At 41.6% G+C, this 25809-nt stretch overlaps 3 protein-coding genes across 4 annotated transcripts; 1 reads left to right on the forward strand and 2 right to left on the reverse strand.

The window, feature by feature from the left end:
• The first annotated feature begins 334 nt into the window (after positions 1-334).
• Positions 335-3582, forward strand: LOC126586374 (peroxisomal 2,4-dienoyl-CoA reductase [(3E)-enoyl-CoA-producing]). Its single transcript, XM_050251212.1, has 5 exons — positions 335-618; positions 1524-1683; positions 2247-2416; positions 2492-2714; positions 3154-3582. The coding sequence occupies exons 1-5, from the start codon at positions 433-435 to the stop codon at positions 3306-3308; spliced, it is 894 nt and encodes a 297-aa protein (XP_050107169.1). The 5' UTR covers positions 335-432; the 3' UTR covers positions 3309-3582.
• An 88-nt stretch (positions 3583-3670) lies between these two features.
• LOC126586379 (ATP-dependent zinc metalloprotease FTSH 12, chloroplastic-like) lies at positions 3671-11290 on the reverse strand. The gene is made up of 4 exons (XM_050251219.1): positions 8307-11290; positions 4691-4798; positions 4473-4553; positions 3671-4264 (listed from the first exon to the last, which is right to left on the reverse strand). Exons 1-4 carry the CDS (start codon positions 8430-8432, stop codon positions 4187-4189), a joined length of 393 nt encoding a protein of 130 aa, XP_050107176.1. The 5' UTR covers positions 8433-11290; the 3' UTR covers positions 3671-4186.
• An 11498-nt stretch (positions 11291-22788) lies between these two features.
• LOC126586377 (ATP-dependent zinc metalloprotease FTSH 12, chloroplastic-like) lies at positions 22789-24570 on the reverse strand. 2 transcript variants are annotated; one of them, XM_050251217.1, is made up of 3 exons: positions 24039-24570; positions 23801-23896; positions 22789-23166 (listed from the first exon to the last, which is right to left on the reverse strand). In XM_050251217.1, exons 1-3 carry the CDS (start codon positions 24447-24449, stop codon positions 23083-23085), a joined length of 591 nt encoding a protein of 196 aa, XP_050107174.1. In that variant the 5' UTR covers positions 24450-24570; the 3' UTR covers positions 22789-23082. The 2 variants fall into 2 exon arrangements, with proteins under 2 accessions (XP_050107174.1, XP_050107173.1); XM_050251216.1 differs by lacking the exon at positions 23801-23896 and having other exon boundaries at positions 22791-23243.
• Positions 24571-25809: the final 1239 nt, after the last annotated feature.

Genomic DNA, 25809 nt, shown 5'->3' on the forward strand with positions numbered 1-25809 from the left:
TAATCTTCTTCAAAAGAGATACTCTCTTGTCACCAATTCACCACGTTGCAAATTTCTATCAGATAAAATATTTATTTTTTAATACGCATGAACATTAAATTAGTTGAAATATGCCACTGATCCTAAGAATTGGTTGCAAGTGAATATTTTCTTGTGCGTATAGTTAGAAACTCAGAAATAATAGTTGCTTAAATTGTTAATATTTTATAAGTTTAGGTAGTGATGTGAATATTTTTTTTTTAATAAATGGAGTGCGGTTTTGAAAGTGACGAAATTTCGTAATTAGCTCAATAAAATATAACAATTTTATTTTGGACCGCAAACTGTATGCATTGACAAGTGTCGCCATACGAAACACATCAGGCAAATGTACAGGCAAACGAGAGCTTCGTAGAAGGAAGCAAGAGAGAAGAACAGATAGAAGAGAGCGAGATGGACTCGCCGTTCAAGGCTGATGCGGTGAAAGGGAAGGTGGCTCTGATAACCGGAGGTGGGTCAGGAATCGGGTTGGAAATGTCGACCCAATTCGGCAAACATGGAGCCTCCATTGCCATCATGGGCCGCCGGAAGCAAGTGCTTGACTCAGCCGTCTCCGAGCTTCGATCTCTTGGAATTCAGGTACCTTCTCTTTTGTCAAGCTTTTTATTTTCAGGGGTCTGTTTGGTTGCTCAGAAAATTGAGAAAAATGGAATAGATACGATTCTGTTTGTTCTTTGTGATCAGTGAACTATTTTGGTAATTGTATGCATTATCAGTATGCTCTGATTTCCCAGCTGGGTCTTTTTTGTTTTTGTTTGTGTTTCTGGTTTGCTGAATCGTGGGGTTGTTTGGTTGCTGAGAAAATGAGGGAAATGAAATGTAGTTCCTTTTTCAGAAAAAGATAATAAATGTTTTCTGTTGTTCTGCTTGGTTGATTGAAAAAGCCGGTGAATTTCGGAATTTTATTTCGGAGTTTCATTTATACTTTATATGCCCATCTGGGTTTACCGTACACTATCTCAACTAAAATTGATTTTTGGGCGCCAAGGAATTACAAGTGTTAAATACTTAAGTTAATATGCATTAGCGGAGATCATTGCATTGGTGTAAACTTTGGAGTTGAAAGGGCGTGTGTCAGTTGTTTTTTGGTCGAAATGTGTTTACAGGTAATGTTTTGTCTGTTGATCAAAACCAATAACTCCTAGTCACCCATCGAACAACTGCAAATTAACCAAAGCAGAACTTGTGTGCACTTTGGGCAACAAAAAGGAATGGTGATTCTGTTGGTCGAGCAGTTTAGGGTTGCACTATGATCTTAGATATGAATTTAAAAGTCGAAAGCCATCAGCAACACAAGGAGTAGGTTCTAGATTTTACCTGGCGGCTTGAGATCTTCACTATGGTCTCATTCACCGGCATGAAATGGCTCAAAGTCCAATTGTGGGAGTAGTGATTTAGTATTAGTCCATAAGTTCAATTCATATCGGAATTAGTTGGTTGTATAGTTCAAGATTTTTTATTTTTATTTTTTCCTTTTGTATCAGGCTGTTGGTTTTGAGGGAGATGTTCGTAAACAGGAAGATGCAAAAAGAGTGGTGGAATCAACTTTCCAGCATTTTGGTAGGCTTGACATACTTGTGAATGCTGCAGCTGGCAATTTTCTTGTATCAGCAGAGGATCTATCACCTAATGGATTTCGAACAGGTTGGATGTTGTAACAATCTTTATCATATGTTTGGACATATGAATTTGTTTATTTTCTTCATTTCGGTATCAAATGAAATTCTCCTTGTGTATGTATGGGCTAAAACTTTTTCAGCCAATGGTTGAGCACTGTTTTTGGTGAAAAACTGCATAAGTGCAAGGTTTTCTCTAGTTTGGGATCTTAATATATCAATTGTAAAAAGAATCTTTTGAAATTTCAAAGATATTAGGTTAACACAAAAAAATAATATATAGTATTAAAGCTTGCTGAAGTCAAAAGAAAGCAGGAATGCTTGGGTGCATCCATAAACTTGTTTGTCAGTTTACTTTTTAAGGATATGATCCAGCTATCTTAGCCTTTTAACTCAATTGAAATGGGCGAACAGAGATTAAGCAAACAAATGAGATCCGTTATTAGATCTATAGTTGATTTACTAAGGTAAACTTAAAGTTGTAGTACATATTGAGAGTTTTCACTAGATTATCATTGACCTATTAAAACGACTTCATTTATAGGTGCTATTTTTACCCAATAAATCATATATTTCGTTTCTTCCCTGTAGTTATGGATATTGATGCTGTTGGTACATTCACAATGTGCCACGAAGCACTCAAGTATCTTAAAAAAGGAGGGCCCGGAAGGGGCTCATCTGGTGGTGGAACAATATTGAACATCAGTGTTACTTTACATTATACAGCCGCTTGGTATCAAGTCCATGTATCAGCAGCCAAGGTTTGTTCGATATATTTTCAGTTGTTATATCTTGTTTTTGTGATAAGTATATTCAAAATGATCCCTTTCCAACAGGCAGCTGTCGATGCCACTATGAGAAACTTGGCACTCGAGTGGGGAACTGACTACGACATTAGGGTCAATGGAATAGCACCGGGTCCCATTGGTGATACACCTGGCATGAGTAAACTTGTACCTGCGGAGATAAATAGCAAAGCTAGAGATTACATGCCTTTGTATAAGCTAGGGGACAAATGGGATATTGCTATGGCCGCTCTCTACCTTACTTCAGATGCAGGTTGGGTAGTGTTTGCTTGTGCATTTTAATATCATCATTGTCATCTTTGTAGCAACATGTGATTAGCAATATCAGTATCTCTTGCATAATCGTAAAGTTTTGTGCTGCAATCCCCTTAGAAAAAGAGTATGAAATACTGCAATTATCAAACTGCAGGAGTCCATCCTGGTTTGATATGTATCTGATTTCAGGACTTTTCGTGCACATTATCTCTTGATGCTTCAGCTTTTTAGCGTTATCCAGTCCCATCATGCTTTCAGTTGAATAAAATATCCATGCTAAGCTTTAGTCAGTCCGAAATAATAGAAAATGAAACCAAGTAACAAAACATTGAGTTGTTCTTGATGCTCGTGTCTACGGGCTTTGTTACTCCTCTTTTATCAACATCGCTTTTCCATTTGTATCGTTGGAAACTTATTTGTCATTGTAAATTTTTCAGGTAAATTCATCAATGGAACTGTCATTGTAGTAGATGGGGGACTTTGGCTGAGCCGGCCTCGCCATCTGCCAAAAGAAGCAGTGAAGCAGCTTTCTCGAACAGTAGAGAAGAGATCTAGAAATGCACCAGTAGGGGTTCCAAGCAGCAAGTTGTAAGGCATAGGATAAGTACATGACCATATTTACGGTTACCTCCAACGCTTATAAAACTTAGTTCGCTGCTCATAAGAATTCCAACAGAGGAATCCATTTCCATTAATTGTTAATAATTTTCATGTACTTGGATCACTGAGGAATTTGGCGCCACCAGATCGCAAACCTGAATTCTTGTTAAATTCATCGACGTGTGAGAAAATTACAATATCAAAGGTGTAGATTATTGCATTGTAAACTATAATTGTGTGCCAAGAAACCAAGTTGTTTACTTGCCTATTTTGTGTTTATGTTTATCTTGACATCTTGAGAACTCGCGACGAACCAAAAAAAGAGAAAATTCAATAGAAGTTGAAAGTTTCGAATGCTTCTGAAATTTAGGAACTATTTCATATATAATTTTGGCTCACAAACGTTACATGATGGATTTTGGTTATGCTGTTCTGAGTTGCAATCTTCCGAAAAATGAATCAAATACAAAATTGACATGAAGCAACAACTGAGCCTTATTCTTTTTCTTTTCTTTCAATAAACTCATCCGAGCCTCATTTCGAAACACGAAACAATCCTTTTACATGTGACTATCCACAGCTTGATTAGCAATCCTCAAGGATCACCGATTGAACGGTTATCGTTGTAGCGACGTCTAAGGCTCAGCGGATTATAGGTTTCAGAGCTTCAACAAGGTCAATTTCTCAGGCAAAATGGCGTCCTGATATGCAACATGTGACCAGTCATGTCTGCTGGAAATTAACTTGACTACAAGCTAAGGTTGATTCAAGGAAACACTCCAGCAGAGTCGTAGACCCCCCCCGGCTGCTTGACTTTCACAGGAAAGTAACATCTGTGCAATGAATCGATAGATGATTTCCAGCAATAGTTTAACATCTATGCAGTGGTGCAGGATATATGTCCAGCGGTTTATACCGCAACTTATCATTATGTGGCAACGGTCCATCCTAAAAATTTAACCAAATAAACGTAAGTTGGAATCATCTCAAGAAGAAACCAGTCTTCCAAAAGGCACTTTGAAGGGAGGAAGAAGAGCTATACCAAGAAACAGATATTATAACAAAAGAAATTATCTAAAACCATTAGGAAACTATTAATTTAAAAGTTGAAACGGATATAAAACAGTAAGACATTAGCAACTACCGAAATAAATACCTGTTCCAAGTCTATCTGAAATGGCTTTACAAAATCCTCAAACATCACTGGAGAAAGGTCCTTAATTTTCTTTTCAACCTCCTATTAATTGGAACATGAGATTGTGAGAATACACATCTAAAAAGTTTGGTGCAAGAATTTCATAACATGCAAAGTTAAATGTTATCTAATCAACATTACAGTGTTCACAATTAAGAGAAGTGTGTTCTATAACATACCAAACCAGTAATCCTTGACTTCTCTAATAGTTCCTTCGTAATCATGTCCAATATGTGCCTATTGTTTGTCAAACCATTCGTTGCGAGTTCTTCTGTTTCTTCAATGTACTGCAACCAATACCAAATACACACAAAATGTAGTTTTCGATGAAATATATGAGGCCACTATCATTCGACAGGACCATTAACATTCAGTAGTATCCTTTTTGGATAGCATTAGAAATGATAATAAAAAAAATGCAAATTAAATTACCCTTGTCAACTCTCAAGTAAATAGCTCAGACACTTCAAGCATCATATTGGCTGGAATCACATGGGGGTCATCCCACTAACGTCACGAACAAAGATAAGAAAATTTAGTTGATCAAGATTATCAGATAAATAAAAAGATCAAGGTTGGAGCATTTTTTTTATATAATTGCAAGTTTGGAAAATAAAATTACCCTGTATCTTATCAACTCGCCATCTGGACTATCTGGTCGATCCACATGTCCAACTCTCTTTGTTAAAGATGTAAGCCCCAACCTTGAATTTTGAGGGCTGATAACCATCTCTGGAGCAATCTGAAAATATGATAACAATCCATGTTTTTGACAAATCTCATGAAAAACTCATCTTGCCTATGAGGCATTGACGTATTCTGCAATTAAGCAAGGGATGCTACAATGTTCATCAAAATGATTACAGCACAGAAAGAGAGAAGCTGTGGTTGACACTACTTCTGCCAAGAGGATTACTTGAATGCATATCCCTCTTATTCATATATGCCCTGAAAAACAAGGGTTCACTTATCAATGACTTTGCTAAATTTAAAGAAGGGGAGAGATAAAAGGAAATGAGCTAATTGCACTTTCATTGGCTTAAATACATGTAAACGCCTCAGGTACATAATAAACTTCAAAGCAAAGAATGTTAAGCGGGCAATTGATTCACTGTTCCTTTATATTTCTTCCAGAGAAGTAATTAGTATTGTCATTACCTTTGTTATCTTCTCCAAATCATCCCTTCCTCCATCAGTTATGTCATCACCAAACACAACAAACTCGGCACAACGCCCACCATGAGCTACCACCATTTGCATCATCATGTAGCCAAAGGTCGTATAACCTTTTTTTTTTTTTTTGAAAAGAAACGAAAGAATTTTATAAAACGAAAGAATTACAAAAGAGAAAAAGAGATCCACCTGGAGCTAGAAGAAAACTAGCAAGGACCCCTAAAGAAAACTAATTGAACAGAGGAAAAGCTAGACCAAATCAATTAACGGCTGCTAACAAATCCCTAAAAATAGAAGAGAAATTGTAATCTCTAAACTCCACTGAAACCAAAGCCCAAAGGGCTGCCCAGTGTTTTACTCTATCCCAAAGCTCCTCAACCCCCACTCCCTTGTAACCTCAAAGACTCTTTTATTACGCTCCAACCAAATGTTCCAGAAGAGGGCCATCAACAGAGATCCCCACAAAGTTTTGGCTTTCCTCCCTTTCCCTAGGCCTTCGAACTTAGTGCTTAGGAGCTCAAAACAGCCCTTTGGGGTGACCCATCTTGCTCCAGCTTCCTTGAGCAATTTCCACCAAAGTTGAATGCTATACGGACAATGGAGGAAAACATGGTTGGCACTTTCCTCCCCGGATTTGCACAAAGCGCACCAATGGGGGGAGAAGCATGCAAAAGGCATTCGTCTTTGGACTTGATCACAAGTAGTAACCTTCCCGAGCACCACTAGCCACACAAGGATTTTGACTTTTGGAGGCACTTTTGCTTTCCATATCTGAGAGAAAGGGGGAAATTGTTGCACATCTTCATTGTTGCAAAGGAAAGAGTTATAGGATTTGCAAGTGAACTGGCCAGAACCTTCTAAATTCCATCTTCTCTTGTCTTCTCTAGAATGGCACAACCGTATGGACTCCACCTTCTGCAGTAAACCAGCCACCTCTTCAATCTCCGACTCTCTTAGGTTTCTCCTAAACTCTAAATTCCAACTGACCGGCTGTAAAGAAGAAACTACCAAATTTGAAATACTTTGGTTTTTTGTCCTTGATAAAGAAAATAATCTAGGGAATTGCTCCTTCAACGGTCCGCCCTCCAACCAACTGTCCTACCAGAATCTCAGCCTCTCTCCAGCATGAGTGAAGAAAGGAAGGGTAACCAGCCGAGATGTCTGACCAGGGACACCTGCTCGAGCCTCGACTCGGACAATTAGCGTCCCAACCATTTGGCACCAAACCGTACTTGCTCTTTATCACCCTATGCCAAAGAGAGTTTGATTCGCGCGGGAATCTCCACAGCCACTTGGCTAATAAGGCGGCATTCCGATTTCTCAAATTTCCCAGACCAAGGCCACCTTCCTCCTTGCTTTTACACACTTTCTCCCACTTGACCAAGTGAAACTTCTTTCCTTCCTCAACCCCTTCCCTAAGGAACCCTTTCATTAGCTTTTCCAATCTCCCAATGACCCCGCGTGGGGCTTTGAACAGGGACATGTATATGGGCAAGGATCCCAGGACAGCTTGGATCAATGTGAATCTTCCGCCTCTAGATAAAAAAGCTTTCTTCCAACCCTGAAGTCTCAATTCCACCTTCTCTACCACCGGGTCCCAGAACTTAATAGATTTTGGCTTGCCTCCGAGGGGGAGACCCAGGTATCTCATTGGCCAACTGCCCACCTCACAGCCCCATGAACAGCTAGCAGTTTCTTCTTTTCCGACGACACCTATGATATAATTACATAAAACTCAGTGATCAAATAAAAATCATACAACACTTGTTACTGCTGAGGAAACCACTAAAGAATAATCAACACAGACATACACTCTGTTCGCATTTCCGTTGCTCTTCTTCAGTGAGTAGTACACCCATACCCTCAAGCAATTGTTTATCTAATACATCAACAATGTCTTTCTGGTAGATCTTGGAACGACCTTTCCTCACCTGAAAAATGAAGGGTACAAAACAACATGCAAATATAAACTTGAGAAAAATATGCATGAGAAGCTTTCTTTTCAAAATAACAGATTCACATTTTATTCAAAAGTTAAATATCATGTCAAACATCAGTTAAACAATTTTTTATTGAGATCCCAGTAAACACTCACACCACTTCACCAAATATTACTATTCACAAAGAACAGTCATGAAACCATAGTTACTACTGAAACTTGAATAAGCATGCATCTTACTTTTCCTAGATTTGTTGTATTACCGTATTTACTAGCTGGAGATGCATCTACCTAAAGAGAAACCTCACTGGTACCTTATAAATACAACATATACACCAATTAATAAAGAGGTCGCACTTGGTGCGATGGCAAGTGCCTTCGCCCATGAGCGGTAGGTCTCAGGTTCGAGACTTGGGAGCAGCCTCTCTATAAATGGGGGTAAGGCTAGCCGACATTCACCTCTCCCAGACCCTGCGTAAAGCGGGAGCCTTGTGCACTGGGTACGACCTTTTATACACCAATTAATAAACCTGGTTCACACCTTGGAGCAACCTATGCCACTAAAGTTACCAGTTCAATTTTCTCACCATCAATATCTCACACAACTCTTATTTCAAGGAAACAGTAATACAAACAAAAAGTTCGCTTATGCTACACTTTGGGTGTTTGTATGTTTTACTTACTGACATGATTGCTGCTTCATTGACAAGATTCGGAATATCTGCCCCAGAAAAACCAACAGTGCGGAAGACAAGCTGAAGTGGAAGATGAAGCAAATAGTTGCCAAAGCAAATTAGATTGTCATCCATACTATAGAAAGGTAAGCACCAATTACTAAAATAAAAAGAACCAAGCCAAGAGTGTAAACACGGAAATTCCTGTGATGAATGAGACAAAAACACGTGTACAAAATAATATTTGTATCAATGATTTTGTGTTACAATCTCTTCTACAAATTTAGCCTCTGATTCGATCTTCGTAAGGTGTTGATTTGTGGATGGGTTGTTGATCCAAAGGGCCGTCGGGGCTTGATCTTTAGGATGTATAGTTGTGTAGATTTATGGATGGGCTGCTGATCTAAAGGGTCGTCGGTGCTTGATCTTTAGGATGAATAGTGGTGTGCAGATGGTTTCTTTAAGGGTCATTGGGCTTGATCTTGACGAACTGATCTTCAAGGACTTTTGGGCTTGATCTTGAAGAACGGATGTGTGGATTTGTTGATGTTGTTGATCCAAAGGGCCGTTAGGGCTTGATCTTGAATTGGTGGACGTTCTTCAAGGGCCGTTGGGGTTTGATCTTGAAGGAGGATTTGACGAAGAACGGAGGGAGCTTTCTTGATCCTTTGGGATTTGCTTGGGAGCTTTAGAGTTTCAAAGTTTCAAGGTTTTGGTGTGATGTGAATTGGTGATGAATGAATTGGAGTCCTAAAATGAATGAAATGGCCTTGTATTTAAAGAATTTTTCAAGGCCTAATTTTGAATATAAAACAACAACAACAACAACAACAAAGCCTTTTCCCACTAAGTGGGGTCGGCTATATGAATCCTAGAACGCCATTGCGCTCGGTTTTGTGTCATGTCCTTCGTTAGATCCAAGTACTCTAAGTCTTTTCTTAGGGTTTCTTCCAAAGTTTTCCTAGGTCTTCCTCTACCCCTTCGGCCCTGAACCTCTGTCCCGTAGTCACATCTTCGAACCGGAGCGTCAGTCGGCCTTCTTTGCACATGTCCAAATCACCGGAGCCGATTTTCTCTCATCTTTCCTACAATTTCGGCTACTCCTACTTTACCTCGGATATCCTCATTCCCAATCTTATCCTTTCTCGTGTGCCCACACATCCCACGAAGCATCCTCATCTCCGCTACACCCATTTTGTGTACGTGTTGATGCTTCACCACCCAACATTCTGTGCCATACAACATCGCTGGCCTTATTGCCGTCCTATAAAATTTTCCCTTGAGCTTCAATGGCCTACGACGGTCACACAACACGCCGGATGCACTCTTTCCATCCAGCTCGTATTCTATGGTTGAAATCTCCATCTAATTCTCCGTTCTCTTGCAAGATAGATCCTAGGTAGCGAAAACGGTCGCTTTTTGTGATCTTCGCTAGATTGCTCCGGTCATTAGTGTGGATAAGTATATAAATGGATAGAGATAGGAAAGCAAGCACAAGATGTACGTGGTTCACCCAGATTGGCTACGTCCACGGAATAGAAGAGTTCTCATTAATTGTGAAGGGTTTACACAAGTACATAGGTTCAAGCTCTCCTTTAGTGAGTACAAGTGAATGATTTAGTACAAATGACATTAGGAAATATTGTGGGAGAATGATCTCGTAATCACGAAACTTCTAAGTATCGGAGTGTGGTGTCGTCTTGACTTGCCTTATCTGTCTCATAGGTAGATGTGGCATCTTCTCTGGAAGTACTCTTTCGCCATCCAGGGGTGGTATCTTTAACTGGTGGAGATGCACAAGGTAATGTATCAATTTCACTTGAACCTTACTTGTAGTTTCAGGCTTGGTCAAGCGCGATACAAACCATGTAGTAGGAGTCCCCCAAGTCGCCGAGCTAGGGGGTCTGCTAAAAGAGGTGACAGACAAGGTAAGCAATCAGAGCTCCGACTGATTGTTCACCTTCTCCCCATCTTGCAGCAGCATGAAGGATAAAGAGAAGAAAAATGAGAAGAGATGATATGAGATACTTTTGCTTTTGAAGAAGTAACTTTCCACAGGCTTATTCTTGAACTGAGCTGGAGGGTTTTCTGGTTTCCTCCAGAGTACAAGGCCGACTGAAGAATTTGAGGGTCAAAACAAGTCCATCAAATCTAGAGTACGTTCCACCCTGCTGATATGGGATACTTTTGCTTTTGACAGAGTAATGGATGTATCGGCACGTGTGCTGTTACGCTTGTCTCCACATGCTTCCTTGTATCCTTCGCACTTGCCCTATCTGTTCTTCAAGCAGATGCGGAATCTTCCCTGGGAACATAAGATGTTGAAGATGAGTACTCGAGAGCAATGCCAGGTAAGTAATCAGGTAAGGGGTTCCAGGCAGTCAGTTCCTGGCTGGAAGCTTGATTCCAAGTGCTGACTGATTGCTCTCCTTCTCCTTGTCTTGCAGGTAAAAACAAGGCCAAAAGAAAAGACAGGGAAAAAGCATGATATGGGATACTCTTGCTTTTAACCCTGATGATATGAGATATTCTTGCTCTAGTATAGCTTGTTTGCAGAGGTATTATCGGGGGGAAAGAAAGCTGAATATTTCGAAAGGCTTCGTTGGGAGTGCCCTCTCAGATATGATGAAGGGTTGAGCATTTTTGCAGGTCTGCCTGTCCGTTGGGGTGGAGGTCGACATATATAGGAGTCTCCCTAACAACAAGTAGTAATGCTATTCCTTTACCCTGCTTGGTCATAGCACGGTAGTGGGAGCTGCCAGTTTCACATGTTTTAACTCTGTCAGAGCACTTTGAAAAAGTGGTCTGTGGTATCTGGCTCTCGAGATTCGGAGAACGATGCCTCTTCGATTTTTGAGAAAGCAATCATGCTGGGGGTCTGACTCTCGAGATTCGAAGAGCAGTGTCTCTCCGATTTTTAAGGAAGTAATCATGTTGGGAGTCTGGCTCTCGAGATTCGGAGGGCGGTGCCTCTTCGGTTTTGGAGCAAGCAATCTTGTTGGGAGTGTTGTCTCGAATGTGAGTAAAGGTTGGGCATGTTTGTTAGTCTACCTTGCCACGAAGCACAAAGGTTGACACACAGGGACTTTCCAATTATCCAGCAATGGTACTGTTCCTTTACCCTCTCTTCGATTTTGAGAAAGTAGTCATGTTGGGAGTCTGGCTCTCGAGATTCGGAGGACGGTGCCTCTTCGATTTTGGAGCAAGCAATCTTGTTGGGAGTGTTTTCTCGAATGTGAGTAAAGGTTGGGCATGTTTGCTAGTCTACCTTGCCACGAAGCACAGAGGTTGACACACAGGGGCTTTCCAATTATCCAGCAGTGGTACTGTTCCTTTACCCTTGTGGGTAATAATATGGTAGCTAGACCTTCAAAATTTATGTGTCTAAACTTTATTAGTGCTGTTTCTTTGCTATTCTTTTACCTTTCTTGGTCAGAGCGATGTAGTGGGAGCTGCAAGCTTCACGTGCTCAACTTTGGCAGAGAACTTTGGCAAAGTTATCTGTGGTACCCATGAGCTATTGTTGCGTGTGGGAAGTGGGTGATTGAACAGTAAGATTCATGAGCTTTCTACTTCACCAGAAGTCTTCGACAGAATGCCCATAATTTCTGCAAAGCTGAGTGTGCGTGTGACAGGTGCTGACAAGGCTAGAAAAGTAGGTGCCTCTTCGGTTTCTGAGATCGGCCCTCGTGGTCTCTGAGCAGCCCAGCTTTTGAGAAAGCGAGCGCCTCTTCGATTGATTCGGAGAACGATGCCTCATCGATTTTTGAGAAAGCAATCATGCTGGGGGTCTGGCTCTCGAGATTCGGGGAGCAGTGTCTCTTCGATTTTTGAGAAAGTAATCATGTTGGGAGTCTGGCTCTCGAGATTCGGAGGGCGGTGCCTCTTCGATTTTGGAGCAAGCAATCTTGTTGGGAGTGTTTTCTCGAATCTGAGTAAAGGTTGGGCATGTTTGCTAGTCTACCTTGCCACGAAGCACAGAGGTTGACACACAGGGACTTTCCAATTATCCAGCAATGGTACTGTTCCTTTACCCTCTCTTCGATTTTTAGGAAAGTAGTCATGTTGGGAGTCTGGCTCTCGAGATTCGGAGGACGGTGCCTCTTCGATTTTGGAGCAAGCAATCTTATTGGGAGTGTTTTCTCGAATGTGAGTAAAGGTTGGGCATGTTTGCTAGTCTACCTTGCCACGAAGCACAGAGGTTGACACACAGGGACTTTCCAATTATCCAATAGTGGTACTGTTCCTTTACCCTTGTGGGTAATAATATGGTAGCTAGACCTTCAAAATTTATGGGTCTAAACTTTGTTAGTGCTGTTTCATTGCTATTCTTTTACCCTTCTTGGTCAGAGCGATGTAGTGGGAGCTGCAAGCTTCACGTGCTCAACTTTGGCAGAGAACTTTGGCAAAGTTATCTGTGGTACCCATGAGCTATTGTTGCGTGTGGGAAGTGGGTGATTGAACAGTAAGATTCATGTGTTTTCTACCTCCCCAGAAGTCTTTGACAGAATGCCCATAATTTCCGCAAAGCTGAGTGTGCGTGTGACAGGTGCTGACAAGGCTGGAAAAGTAGGTGCCTTTTCGATTTCTGAGATCGGCCCTCGTGGTCTCTGGGGAGCCCAGCTTTTGAGAAAGCGAGCGCCTCTTCGATTTCTGAGATCGGCCTTCGTGGTCTTTGAGCAGCCCAACTTTTGAGAAAGCAAACGCCTCTTCGATTTCTGAGATCACCCCTCGTGATCTCTAAGCAGCCCAACTTTTGAGAAAGCAAACGCCTCTTCGATTTCTGAGCAGGCGCCTCTTCGATTTCTGAAGCTCCGTCGAGTGCAGATTTTTATAGGGGCTGGCATTAAGTTCCGAAGCACCCTTGAATCTCCACCAGTAGAAGCTTCATTCTTGCACTTCTAAGATCTTTATTTGTCCGACCTCTTCTCTCTTCAACACCTTTGAAAATGTCTGGCCCCTCCGACCGTCGTTTTGACTTGAACCTTGTTGAAGAGGCAGCCCCGCCTTCTCCAGACAACATATGGCGCCCATCCTTCATCTCCCCTACTGGTCCTCTTACCGTTGGGGATTCCGTGATGAAGAATGATATGACCGCTGCGGTGGTGGCCAGGAACCTTCTCACTCCCAAAGATAACAGACTACTTTCCAAACGGTCTGATGAGTTAGCTGTTAAGGATTCGCTGGCTCTCAGTGTTCAGTGTGCAGGTTCTGTGTCTAATATGGCCCAACGCCTATTTGCTCGAACCCGCCAAGTTGAATCATTGGCGGCCGAAGTGATGAGTCTCAAACAGGAGATTAGAGGGCTCAAGCATGAGAATAAACAGTTGCACCGGCTCGCACATGACTATGCTACAAACATGAAGAGGAAGCTTGACCAGATGAAGGAAACTGATGGTCAGGTTTTACTTGATCATTAGAGATTTGTGGGTTTGTTCCAAAGGCATTTATTGCCTTCGTCTTCTGGGGCTGTACCGCGTAATGAAGCTCCAAATGATCAACCTCTGATGCCTCCTCCTTCTAGGGTTCTGTCCAGTACTGAGGCTCCAAATGATCCCCCTCCGGTGCCTTCTCTTTCTGGGGCTCTACCGACTGCTGAGACTTCTCCTAAGCAACCTTTGTGAAGGCTCCCTCTTGTGTGTTTATTTTGACTCATGTATATGTACATATTTGTAGCTTATCGGGGATACCAATAAATAAGCTTTCCTTCATTTCAACGTATTGTGTTAAATACACCAAAGCCTTCTTCGCTAAGTTCTTTGAATTTTCTTTTGTTGAAGCTTGTATGTTGAAGCTTTCTGAGTGGAGCATGTAGGTTGGGGTAGTGTTCCCTTAATTTCCCGAGTGAGGAAAACTTCTCGGTTGGAGACTTGGAAAATCCAAGTCACTGAGTGGGATCGGCTATATGAATCTTAGAACGCCATTGTGCTCGATCCTGTGTCATGTCCTTCGTTAGATCCAAGTACTCTAAGTCTTTTCTTAGAGTCTCTTCCAAAGTTTTCCTAGGTCTTCCTCTACCCCTTCGGCCCTGAACCTCTGTCCCATAGTCGCATCTTCTAATCGGAGCGTCAGTAGGCCTTCTTTGCACATGTCCAAACCACCGTAACCGATTTTCTCTCATCTTTCCTTCAATTTCGGCTACTCCTACTTTACCCCGGATATCCTCATTCCTAATCTTATCCTTTCTCGTGTGCCCACACATCCAACGAAGCATCCTCATCTCCGCTACACCCATTTTGTGTACGTGTTGATGTTTCACCGCCCAACATTCTGTGCCATACAGCATCGCCGGCCTTATTGCCGTCCTATAAAATTTTCCCTTGAGCTTCAGTGGCATACGGCGGTCACACAACACGCCGGATGCACTCTTCCACTTCATCCATCCAGCTTGTATTCTATGGTTGAGATCTCCATCTAATTCTCCGTTCTTTTGCAAGATAGATCCTAGGTAACGAAAACGGTCGCTCTTTGGTATTTCTTGATCTCCGATCCTCACCCCTAACTCGTTTTGGCCTCCGTTTGCACTGAACTTGCACTCCATATATTCTGTCTTTGATCGGCTTAGGCGAAGACCTTTAGATTCCAACACTTCTCTCCAAAGGTTAAGCTTTGCATTTACCCCTTCCTGAGTTTCATCTATCAACACTATATCGTCTGCGAAAAGCATACACCAAGGAATATCATCTTGAATATGTCCTGTTAACTCATCCATTACCAACGCAAAAAGGTAAGGACTTAAGGATGAGCCTTGATGTAATCCTACAGTTATGGGAAAGCTTTCGGTTTGTCCTTCATGAGTTCTTACGGCAGTCTTTGCTCCTTCATACATATCCTTTATAGCTTGGATATATGCTACTCGTACTCCTTTCTTCTCTAAAATCCTCCAAAGAATGTCTCTTGGGACCCTATCATACGCTTTTTCCAAATCTATAAAGACCATGTGTAAATCCTTTTTCCCATCTCTATATCTTTCCATCAATCTTCGTAAGAGATAGATTGCCTCCATGGTTGAGCGCCCTGGCATGAACCCGAATTGGTTGTCCGAAACCCGTGTCTCTTGCCTCAATCTATGCTCAATGACTCTCTCCCAGAGCTTCATTGTATGACTCATTAGCTTAATACCCCTATAGTTCATGCAATTTTGTACGTCGCCCTTATTCTTGTAGATAGGCACCAAAGTGCTCGTTCGCCACTCATTTGGCATCTTCTTCGTTTTCAAAATCCTATTGAAAAGGTCAGTGAGCCATGTTATACCTGTCTCTCCCAAAAGTTTCCACACTTCGATTGGTATATCGTCTGGGCCTATTGCTTTTTTATGCTTCATCTTCTTCAAAGCTACAACCACTTCTTCCTTCCGGATTCGACGATAAAAAGAGTAGTTTCTACACTCTTCTGAGTTACTCAACTCCCCTAAAGAAGCACTCATTTCATGTCCTTCATTGAAAAGATTATGAAAATAACCTCTCCATCTGTCTTTAACCGCGTTCTCTGTAGCAAGAACCTTTCCATCATCATCCTTGATGCACCTCACTTGGTTTAGGTCCCTTGTCTTCTTTTCCCTTGCTCTAGATAGTTTATAGATATCCAACTCTCCTTCTTTGGTATCTAGTCGTTTATACATATCGTCGTAAGCCGCTAACTTAGCTTCTCTGACAGCTTTCTTCGCCTCTTGCTTCGCTTTTCTATACCTTTCACCATTTTCATCGGTCCTCTCCTTGTATAAGGCTTTACAACATTCCTTCTTAGCCTTCACCTTTGTTTGTACCTCCTCATTCCACCACCAAGATTCCTTTTGGTGTGGGGCAAAGCCCTTGGACTCTCCTAATACCTCTTTTGCTACTTTTCGGATACAACTAGCCATGGAATCCCACATTTGGCTAGCTTCCCCCTCTCTATCCCACACACATTGGGTGATTACCTTCTCTTTGAAAATGGCTTGTTTTTCTTCTTTTAGATTCCACCATCTAGTCCTTGGGCACTTCCAAGTCTTGTTCTTTTGTCTTACTCTTTTGATATGTACATCCATCACCAACAAGCGATGTTGATTAGCCACGCTCTCTCCTGGTATAACTTTGCAATCCTTACAAGTTATACGATCCCCTTTCCTCATTAGAAGAAAATCTATTTGTGTTTTTGACGACCCACTCTTGTAGGTGATCACATGTTCTTCTCTCTTCTTAAAGAAGGTATTGGCTAAGAAGAGATCATATGCCATTGCAAAATCCAAGATAGCTTCCCCATCCTCGTTTCTCTCCCCAAAACCATGGCCACCATGAAAACCTCCATAGTTGCCTGTCTCCCTGCCCACGTGTCCATTTAAATCTCCTCCTATAAATAACTTCTCCGTCTGAGCAATTCCTTGCACCAAGTCTCCAAGATCTTCCCAAAATTTCTCCTTCGAACTCGTATCCAACCCTACTTGAGGTGCGTACGCACTAATCACATTGATAAGTTCTTGTCCTATTACAATCTTGATTGCCATGATTCTATCTCCTACCCTCTTGACATCTACAACATCTTGTACCAAGGTCTTGTCCACGATGATGCCAACACCGTTTCTCGTTCTATTTGTGCCCGAATACCAAAGTTTAAACCCTGAGTTTTCTAGATCCTTTGCCTTACTACCAACCCACTTAGTTTCTTGTAGGCACATAATATTTATCCTTCTCCTCACCATAACTTCCACTACTTCCATAGATTTTCCCGTTAAGGTTCCTATATTCCACGTTCCTAAACGCATTTTGCTCTCTTGAACTCTACCCTTCTGTCCTAGCTTCTTCACCCTCCCCCGTCTAATAGGATCAAAGTACTTCTTTTGTGTGTCCCGGGTAAAGTTGATAGGAGCATATGCTCCCAAACAACTTTGAGTGGAGTCGTTCGAAAAGAAGTTTCTATGGCCCCCTTGCTCATTTAACACTGCATCCGGGTGCCGATGGAGATACAGCGACCCTTGCTCACTTATCACTGTGCTCGGGCCACACAGCGCGCCACTTACGGGTGACGCCCTAGCTTTAGCGCGATTTTGTTCTAGATTCATTTTCATAAGGATTCGACGTGATCATGGAGTGCCGGCTGTCGACTACCTGACGCCCTCCCCCTCCTCCTTTATCCGGTGATTTCTTCAAGTTGGTGACTTGATCTTTAAGGATTTGATTCAAGGGTGGTGAATCGGCACGTGCAGCTCACAACGCCTAGCAAGACGACTTAAGAATTTGAGGGTCAAAACAAGTCCGCCAAATCTAGAGTAATTGCAACCCTGATGATATGAGATACTTTTGAATATAATATTCAGATGAAATAAATTATTTCTGCCAGTTATTGACACGTGTCCTTATTTGATGACTTCTCCGATTTATTTTTATTTTTCGTTTAGTCACATGCTACGTGTAAAATTTACGTGACACGTGAGCGTTGAAATTGTAATTATTGGTCAACATTTGTTTCACCAAAATTTTGATGTCTACAAATGTCTCCACTTCAAGGCGCGTCGTATACATGTGTTTGTCACGTGTAGGAAATGCGTTTTGAAGTCCCTTAATGTAGATGTTGATCTAAGGGCCATCGAGGCTTGATCTTGAATTGGGCTGGAGATTTCTTTAAGGGCCGTTGAGGCTTGATCTTGAATTGGGTTGGAAGTTTCTTCAAAGGCCGTTGAGGCTTGTTCTTGAACTTTGTTTGAAATTTCTTTAAGGGTCATCGAGGCTTGATCTTGAATTAAATTGGACCACAAGGAGCTTCATGTGGTAGATGATCTTTGGCTTTGGTAGTGGATGAATCGGCACGTATTTTGTTGTGCTTGTTGACTTTCCACAGCTTTGATCTTGAACTGGGTTGGAGGATTTTCTGGTTTCCTCCAATTGTTGAGTTTCCACAGGCTTATTTTTGAACTGGGCTGAGGGGTTTCTTCTGCTAGACTTGCACGAAAATGTCTGGATTTACTCCTTTTATCTGAAGATGAATTTGGTTCAAGGATGGTGGACACTTGATCTTGAATCGAACGTGATTTCTTCAAGTTGGTGACTTGATCTTTAAGGATTTGATTCAAGGGTGGTGAATCGGCACGTGCAGCTCACAACGCCTAGCAAGACGACTTAAGAATTTGAGGGTCAAAACAAGTCCGCCAAATCTAGAGTAATTGCAACCCTGATGATATGAGATACTTTTGTTTTTTAAGAAGTAGCAAATGAATCGACACATGTTTTGTTGTGCTTGTTTCCACATGCTTCAATGTATCATTTTCACTTGCCTTATATGTTCTTCAGGCAGATGTGGTATCTTCTGCTGCCTTGTCTATTTCCCCGGCAGAGCAATGCTAGGTAAGCAATCAAGGACGGGTTTCAGGTAGTCAGTTCCTGACTGGGAGTTTGACTTCAAGTTCCGACTGATTGCTCTCTTTCTTCTTGTCTTGCAGGTAAGAACAAGGACAAGGAAAATGACAAGGAGAAAGCATGATATGAGATACTCTTGCTTTCGAAGAAGCGGTGGCAATTTGACAGCGTTGCACAACGAGGCTTTGCTATTCGGCGACGGTGCCAAGGAAAGGCTTGTTGAAGCTTCTCGAGCTCTTTGATTAGGGCAACGATGCCGAGCTTGGATTTGATTTAGACTCCTCCATCTGGGTTATGCGGTTTTGCAAGGAAGGGCGTCGTGCTATAGTGATCTATTCCGACTCATCATTGATCCTTCTGCTTCAATCGCTTGCAGTATTTACCCCCGATGCAGGAGTGAAATGCAACCTTTGCATTTAAATGGTCTTTCAGAGCACTACTTCTCAACAACGATGAGCACTCGAGAGCAATGCCAGGTAAGCAACCATGCAAAGGTTCCGAGCAATTAATTCCAGATCGAAAGTTTGATTTCAGGTTCCGACTGATTGCTTTCTTTCTTCTTGTCTTGCAGGTAAGGGCAAGTGTAAAGGAAAAGACAGGGAAAAAGCATGATATATGGTACTCTTACTTTCGACCATGGTGATATGAGATACTTTTGCTTTGATGTCATTTGTTTACAAGGGTATTCCCGGAGAGGAAGAAAACTGAGTAGTTCAAGAGGCTCTGCTGGGAGTGTACTCTCGGAGGTGAGGAAGGGTTGGGCATTTTTGTAGGTCTGCCTTACTATAGAGGACGAAGGTCGACATATATAGGAATTTCCCAACAACCAGTAGTGGCACTATTCCTTTACTCTTGTCGGCAATCGTTGGGTAATTGAAACAGTAAGATTCACGCGTTTTCGACTTTGTCAGAAATCTTTGACAAATTTGCCCGTGCTTTCTGCAAAGTTGAGGTTGCGTGTGAAGGGCGGCGACAAACTTTGATCCGGCAAATCCAGCCTTTTAAATTCAAAGAGCAGTGCCTCTTCGATCTTTGAACCAGTGGCTTTGTTGCCTCTTCAATTTCTGAACAAACAGCCCGGCTTTGTGAAATTCGGGGAGAGGTGCCTCTTTGGTTTCTGAACGGCCGCGTTGCCTCTTCGATTTCTGAACAAGCCTTATTGCCTCTTCTTTTTATAGAGGCATTAATCGTGTTCAAAAACACACTTAGAGAGTTGCTACTTGTTAGGAATTTCCCTCCTTTTGTATTTCTAAGAATTCGATTTACATGACCTCTTCTTCTTTCATCATTTTTGCAAATGGCTTGCCCATCTGATCATCGTCTTGATTTGAATGTTGGGGAAGATGTCGATATATCTTCTCCGGACAATATATGGCACTCATCTTTCTTATCCCCCACCGATTTTCTTACAGTTGGGGACTCTATGATGAAGAATGACATAACCGCTACGGTGGTAGCTAAAAATCTTCTCACCCCCAAGGACAACAAGATCCTTTCCAAGCGGTCTGATGAGCTGGTTGTTCAGGACTCTTTGGTTTTCAATGTTCAGTGTGCGGGCTCTGTATCAAATATGGGCCAATGCCTTCTTGCTCATACTCGCCAGGTCAAATCCTTGATGGCTGAGGTGGCAAGCCTTAAGCAAGAGATTAGAGTGCTTAAGCATGAAAACAGAGAGTTGCACATGCTCGCAAATAGTTACTCAACGAGCATGAAAAAAAAGCTCGACCAACTACAGGAATCCGAAGGTCGAATTCAGAGTGACCATCATATGTTTGTGGCTTTACTCCAAAGGCACCTATTGCCTTCGTCCTCCAGAGCTCTACCAACTGTTGAGGCTCCAAATAATCAACCTCTGGTGCCTCACTCTTATGGAGCTCTACCAAGTACTGAGGTGCCACCTGATCAACCTTTGTGAAGGCTCCCTCCTGTTTCTTGCCCCTTTTACTATTATTATTATTTTTTGACTCATGTAAAATGTACGTTTATGTAAATTTTGTAGAGAAATCAATAAATGAGCTTTATCTCCCCTATATGGCACTTCCTTTTTTATTTTTTTGTCATTTGCCTTCCACATGTCATCATCACTTATTCCAAGTGTATGGAAGTAAGGCCCCGTTTTGTTTGCTCATTTTAGGACGTCAATTTTTTAATTGACATTTCCAAATCCACTTTTGGCTTCCCACTCCATTTGGTTGATAAACAAGACAAAAATAAAGGGACCATGATCCTTGTTTTGGGAAGCAAAGCAGATGCTTTAGCATTGGAGCAAAGCAGATGTCTTAGCATTTGGGAAAAGCAGATGCCTGTTGCCGTGCCAGATATCAAGTTCCTCAATTCCAGTTGTGTATAAATAGGTTCTCTTGTAAGGCTTTAGACAGATATCTTATCCCCATTCTATTTCCTTCAAGTTGCAGAGTGCTTGGACTGTGCTACAACCACCATTGATCACCTCTCGCTGCGCTTTATTTATTACGCTTATTGCCACAGGTTCATGCCTTGCTGTGATTTTTTATTTTTTTTTTGTTCCCACTGTGCACCGAAAGGATATCATGTATATATATATAAACACACACACATGGTTCATTGTGCTTTTGATTTTGACTAGCATGTATGTATACATACACACACACGCATACACACGGCTGGTGGGTTTTGACTTTCACGTGACTTTTTTTTTTTAGGGTGGTGAATTTCCTTGCTTGTTTCAACAGAGGTTCTTTTCCCCGCGCTTAGAGCTTGTTGCAGTGCATCACCTTTACCGTGTGGGGTTGTGCAAATGACTGCACCGAGTTTATGTTGTGTAGTGCCTTTTGGTCACGACTTTCCTCGATGGTGACTTCGTTCTGCCTCTTGCCGCTACTTGGAGCTTGTTGCAGTGCGGCACTTTTATCGTGTGGGGTTGTGCAAAAGACTGCAACGAGTTTATGTTGTGTAGTGCCTTTTGGTCACGACTTTCCTCGATGGTGACTTCATCGTGCCTCTTGCTGCCGCTCGTAATGACCGTCTTGTAGCTACCCTCTTTGCCGTGCTGCTCAAGTTTTGTGGCTGATTTTTTTTTCGTTGAGGTCATGGTATTTTTCAAGTGCTTTAAGAGCAGCACCATCACCATTGTTGCGAAGGAAGGCGATTCGCAAAACAGGGGAACGACGTTGAAGCTTTACGCGCCACTGACTGGTCCTAAGGCGCTTGCTCTTCTCGCAAAAGACAACTCCATGCATATTAAGTTGTGGTCTTCTGAAGTATCTTGGAAGGTGGTAGATTATGTTCAACCAGATACAAAGAAGAAGGCGTGCATCTCGAGGATTCTTTTCTTGAACTCTTCGCACCATGTTCGTGACAATCATCTGGCCTCGTCTAAGCTTCTTGGTGATCGTATTCGCAGCGGAGCTGTGGCTTGGAGTAGCATCCTGTCGATTACTGGAGGAGCCGCCTTCGTTGAGTTTTACTGGGAATGGCTTAAAAATGTCTTGAGCCGTTCCAAAGATGTGCTTACCAACATGGGCCTTTATCATGCTGTATATGCATCTTTGTTCAGTTATGATTGCCATCCTTCGTGCATTCTTTGAGCATTGTGTTCAACAACCAACACTTCACACGGCTCAAGAGGAGATGTTGATTTCACTTAGGGATCTTCACAAGATAGGAGGCTTGCCAATCCAAGGAAAATTTTATGACGAGGTTGTTCCTAGTGCGGAGCAATTTTCTTATTGCAACAGTCGAGGATTGCCTGTGAGTTGCCACTATTTGTTTTGGGCGTACCATCCCAAGAGGCCCCGAGTAAGTCAGGCATGAAGATTTCTTCATGGATCCGGTTTTGGTATTGAGATGTCATGAAGTACCAAAGGTGTTTGAAGAAAAGTGGTCGTAACAAGACAACGAGGCCTAAGGGAGACTCAAATCCGTCAGGTGTCATTGGTCAAGCTGGGCGCTGTACCCCTACTGAGTTGAAGGCATTTGAGGATCTTGGCGTGGCGTCAGAGCACTTGGAAGAATCTTACTTAGCCGCTTTCTTAGCTTGTTGGCTTTGTAAGTTCGTTTTCCCCAAAGACGACGTCAATTTCGTCCATCCCGGAGTCTTCAAAGTTGCTAGCAAGATGGCCGCAAGCGAATCTTTTAGCCTTGCTATTTCGGTCTTAGCCAACATTTACAATGGCTTGGGTGTTGTTTTGAACTCGGCCAGCACTGAAGATCAGGCTGCGGTACTTCCCTACCACTACGTGTATGGTTGGTTGGGTGAGTACTTTGGCACTCATTTTTCTTCATTAACTTTAGACAAGTCAAGGCCTTTTTCACCGACTTCAGTTAAGTTGGGGCCTTTGATGACGAAGTATTCTGGCGTGTTTTTTGCGAAAGGCCTTAATGATTTGCAGGCGCAAGCGCTGTTTAGAAGTTATGAAGGCTTAAGGATGTATCACCTGGCAAGAGTGGGCTTGGTGCGGCGAGGCATCATGGATGGTTCAGGAATCACTGCCTCCATATAAGCCTCTGTCAACTCTTTTCTTTGACGATATTGGAGAGGTGCTCGAATTGTTACATATATTCTTTGGCAAGAAACCAAGGTAACAAAAACATAGAATATCAAAGCAGCAACTCTTTTAGATTCCCATGTCTTGATATCCTGAGAATAAACAAATGAAGATGACCATACCATTATGTAATTTCTTTGATGATCATGGACAGTTTGTGACTAGCTTATAAATTTCACTTGATTGAAAATCAATGAAGCTTTCTACAGAATAGTAGCAAAAGGTTGATCAGAATATTAGCTATTCTCAAATAAGATTGACAACCAAAGAACAGAGAATCATTTGAAGCTTGAGACATTGAATCCTTGTTGAAAAGTCTAGTGAACAAGATTGTTCAAATGGCTAGGGAGATTCCCCGAATGTTTTGCTTCAACTGGTGCAGAAACTGGTATTAGCCTACATATAGCTACGAAAATATTCTGAAGAATGGAAAGTTCAACAAAGACAAAATCCACAATGACAAAAAATACAACTGAAACTGCACACTTTATCTTCATTTGGAGTTCTCTAAATAAATTCTGGAGAGCTTATACAGCATTGTCCGATATCAATAATATATATAACATGTTGAGAAAATCAAAACGAGCGTTATAGTTCGCATATCAATTCTATAATTCGCACTCCACAAAACTATTTCGAAAGGACTAACCATCATGCGATTCATGCCATATGAACGCCATTGTGTATGTTGCTTGAAGAGTGCTGATAAAAAAGCTAACATTTCCTCTGAATTGCTATCAATAATCTTTATTCAGCTAACTCAAAGTTATATTTAGTACCCGCCACAACTTAATCAAAACAAAAAAACTCTACTTTGAAGCTTCCATTACCTTGTTCAACTTTCTTAGCAATCAAACAGAAATTAAAATTGAATCTAAATGCCTTACCTTCCAACGTTCCCACTGATTCCAGCTGACGAACTCCGGCAGCAACTCGGTCCTAAACCGCTCCAACTCAATCCCACCTTTCTTTAACCGGTCCCCAACTAGCTCCAAATACTCACCTACGATCACATTAACTTCCTTCAAATCAAACCCTGTTTCCTTCACCCACTCACCAAAATCAAACCAGAACCGCTCGGAACCGCGGCGTATGGACCGACTCAGACTCAGCCAAGAAAACCCATCAGACCCATTTGAACTTGCAGAAGCCATGACACGAAAAACCGGTCTTTGCCGGGAAATTTTGGGTCTGTGCTTTGTGGGTAGGTTAAAAAGAAGGGGTCTTGGAGACGTGTGGCTGATTGGGGTGAAAGAAAGGAGAAGTGGGTTCGATTTGTATGTAATTTGAAGGTCCATAATTTGGTGGAGAATTGGGAATTACAAAGACAACATAGAAAAGGAAGTTGAATTTGTGGAAGCTCAGTTTTTTAGTAGTTGAAGGGAGCAGTGACTGCTCCAGTTTTCCGAGAGGTTTTGGGGTTTATCCGTTATGTTATGCTCTCTGTTCTAAAAACCATTTAAAAATGTATCACCAAAAAATAGTAATTTAATCAAATTGGAATAACGGTAGTTTAACTAAAATTTCATTACCATTGATCCCTCAACTCATCAAAATGCATAGTTATGTTCATTTTCATCAACACCGTCAAAATGAGTTATGTTGAAAAGATCAATGCTACAATTAGGTTAAAGTTGAGGGTCAATGCTCCAATTGGGTTAAAATTGAGGGACCATTTCTCTAGTTGGATTAAAGTTGAGGGACCATTGATGCAATTTCTTATTTGATTTTCTATATTTACCCCTTGATTTAGCCTCACTGTCACGTCGTAGACCCAGGGTCGACAGGAAAATATAACCCTGTGCTCGGCGCGCGAGTAAAAATTAAAAAAATTAAAAAAATTATCAAACTTCTATTATATAAATAACTCCATAATCGGTGTACAAAAATAAATAAAAACTCTTAAATCTCTCGTCTAATACAATTTCAGCTCGCCTACCCTTCTTTAAACTTGTAGGAACCTGCAAGGTCTAAAATGTATACGGTAAGCGAAACCACAACTCAGTAGGGACATAAGTTTTATCAATGATTATTGTCATGGCTAAACCAAGTGTCATGCTCACATAAATCAATTATAACATGTTATCAAACATAGATTATTTATCATGAATGCAACTTAGCTTCAACTACCCAGCCCGTTAATTTATATTATAAAACACATGGAACTGTATGTCTCATACCATGCATTTTACCACTGCAGCAATAGTCCGAATGCTCTATTATATAAACTAACCCCCGTAACTCAATCAACCCAAATTTCCCATTTTGTTGGTCATCTTGTTCTTCTCTTGGTCGCCAGAGTCCCCAACTTCATATCATTCCTATAATTTCACTTTTGCCACCCTTGCTGGTCCCTATGAGAGTCGAACTCAACCATACAAAATATAGTTCCATTTCCATAACCCAATCTCGAATATTCTAATAAAATCCTTCCACTCCAATATGCAATGACATATGCATATAATCATCATCACAATATCCACATTATCAACAATAATATAAATCATATTCCAATATACACAATTATATCAATTATAGAGATATATCAAATATAACACATATTTCACAAAGCTTAAACAAGACAAATACCCCAATGGTGATACGTTCCCAAAGAAACCCCTACCTCAAATCTAAAGCTAGAACCTAACCTTATGTTCC

Source organism: Malus sylvestris, chromosome 10, assembly GCF_916048215.2.
Source record: "Malus sylvestris chromosome 10, drMalSylv7.2, whole genome shotgun sequence".
NCBI classification, from domain to species: domain Eukaryota; kingdom Viridiplantae; phylum Streptophyta; class Magnoliopsida; order Rosales; family Rosaceae; genus Malus; species Malus sylvestris.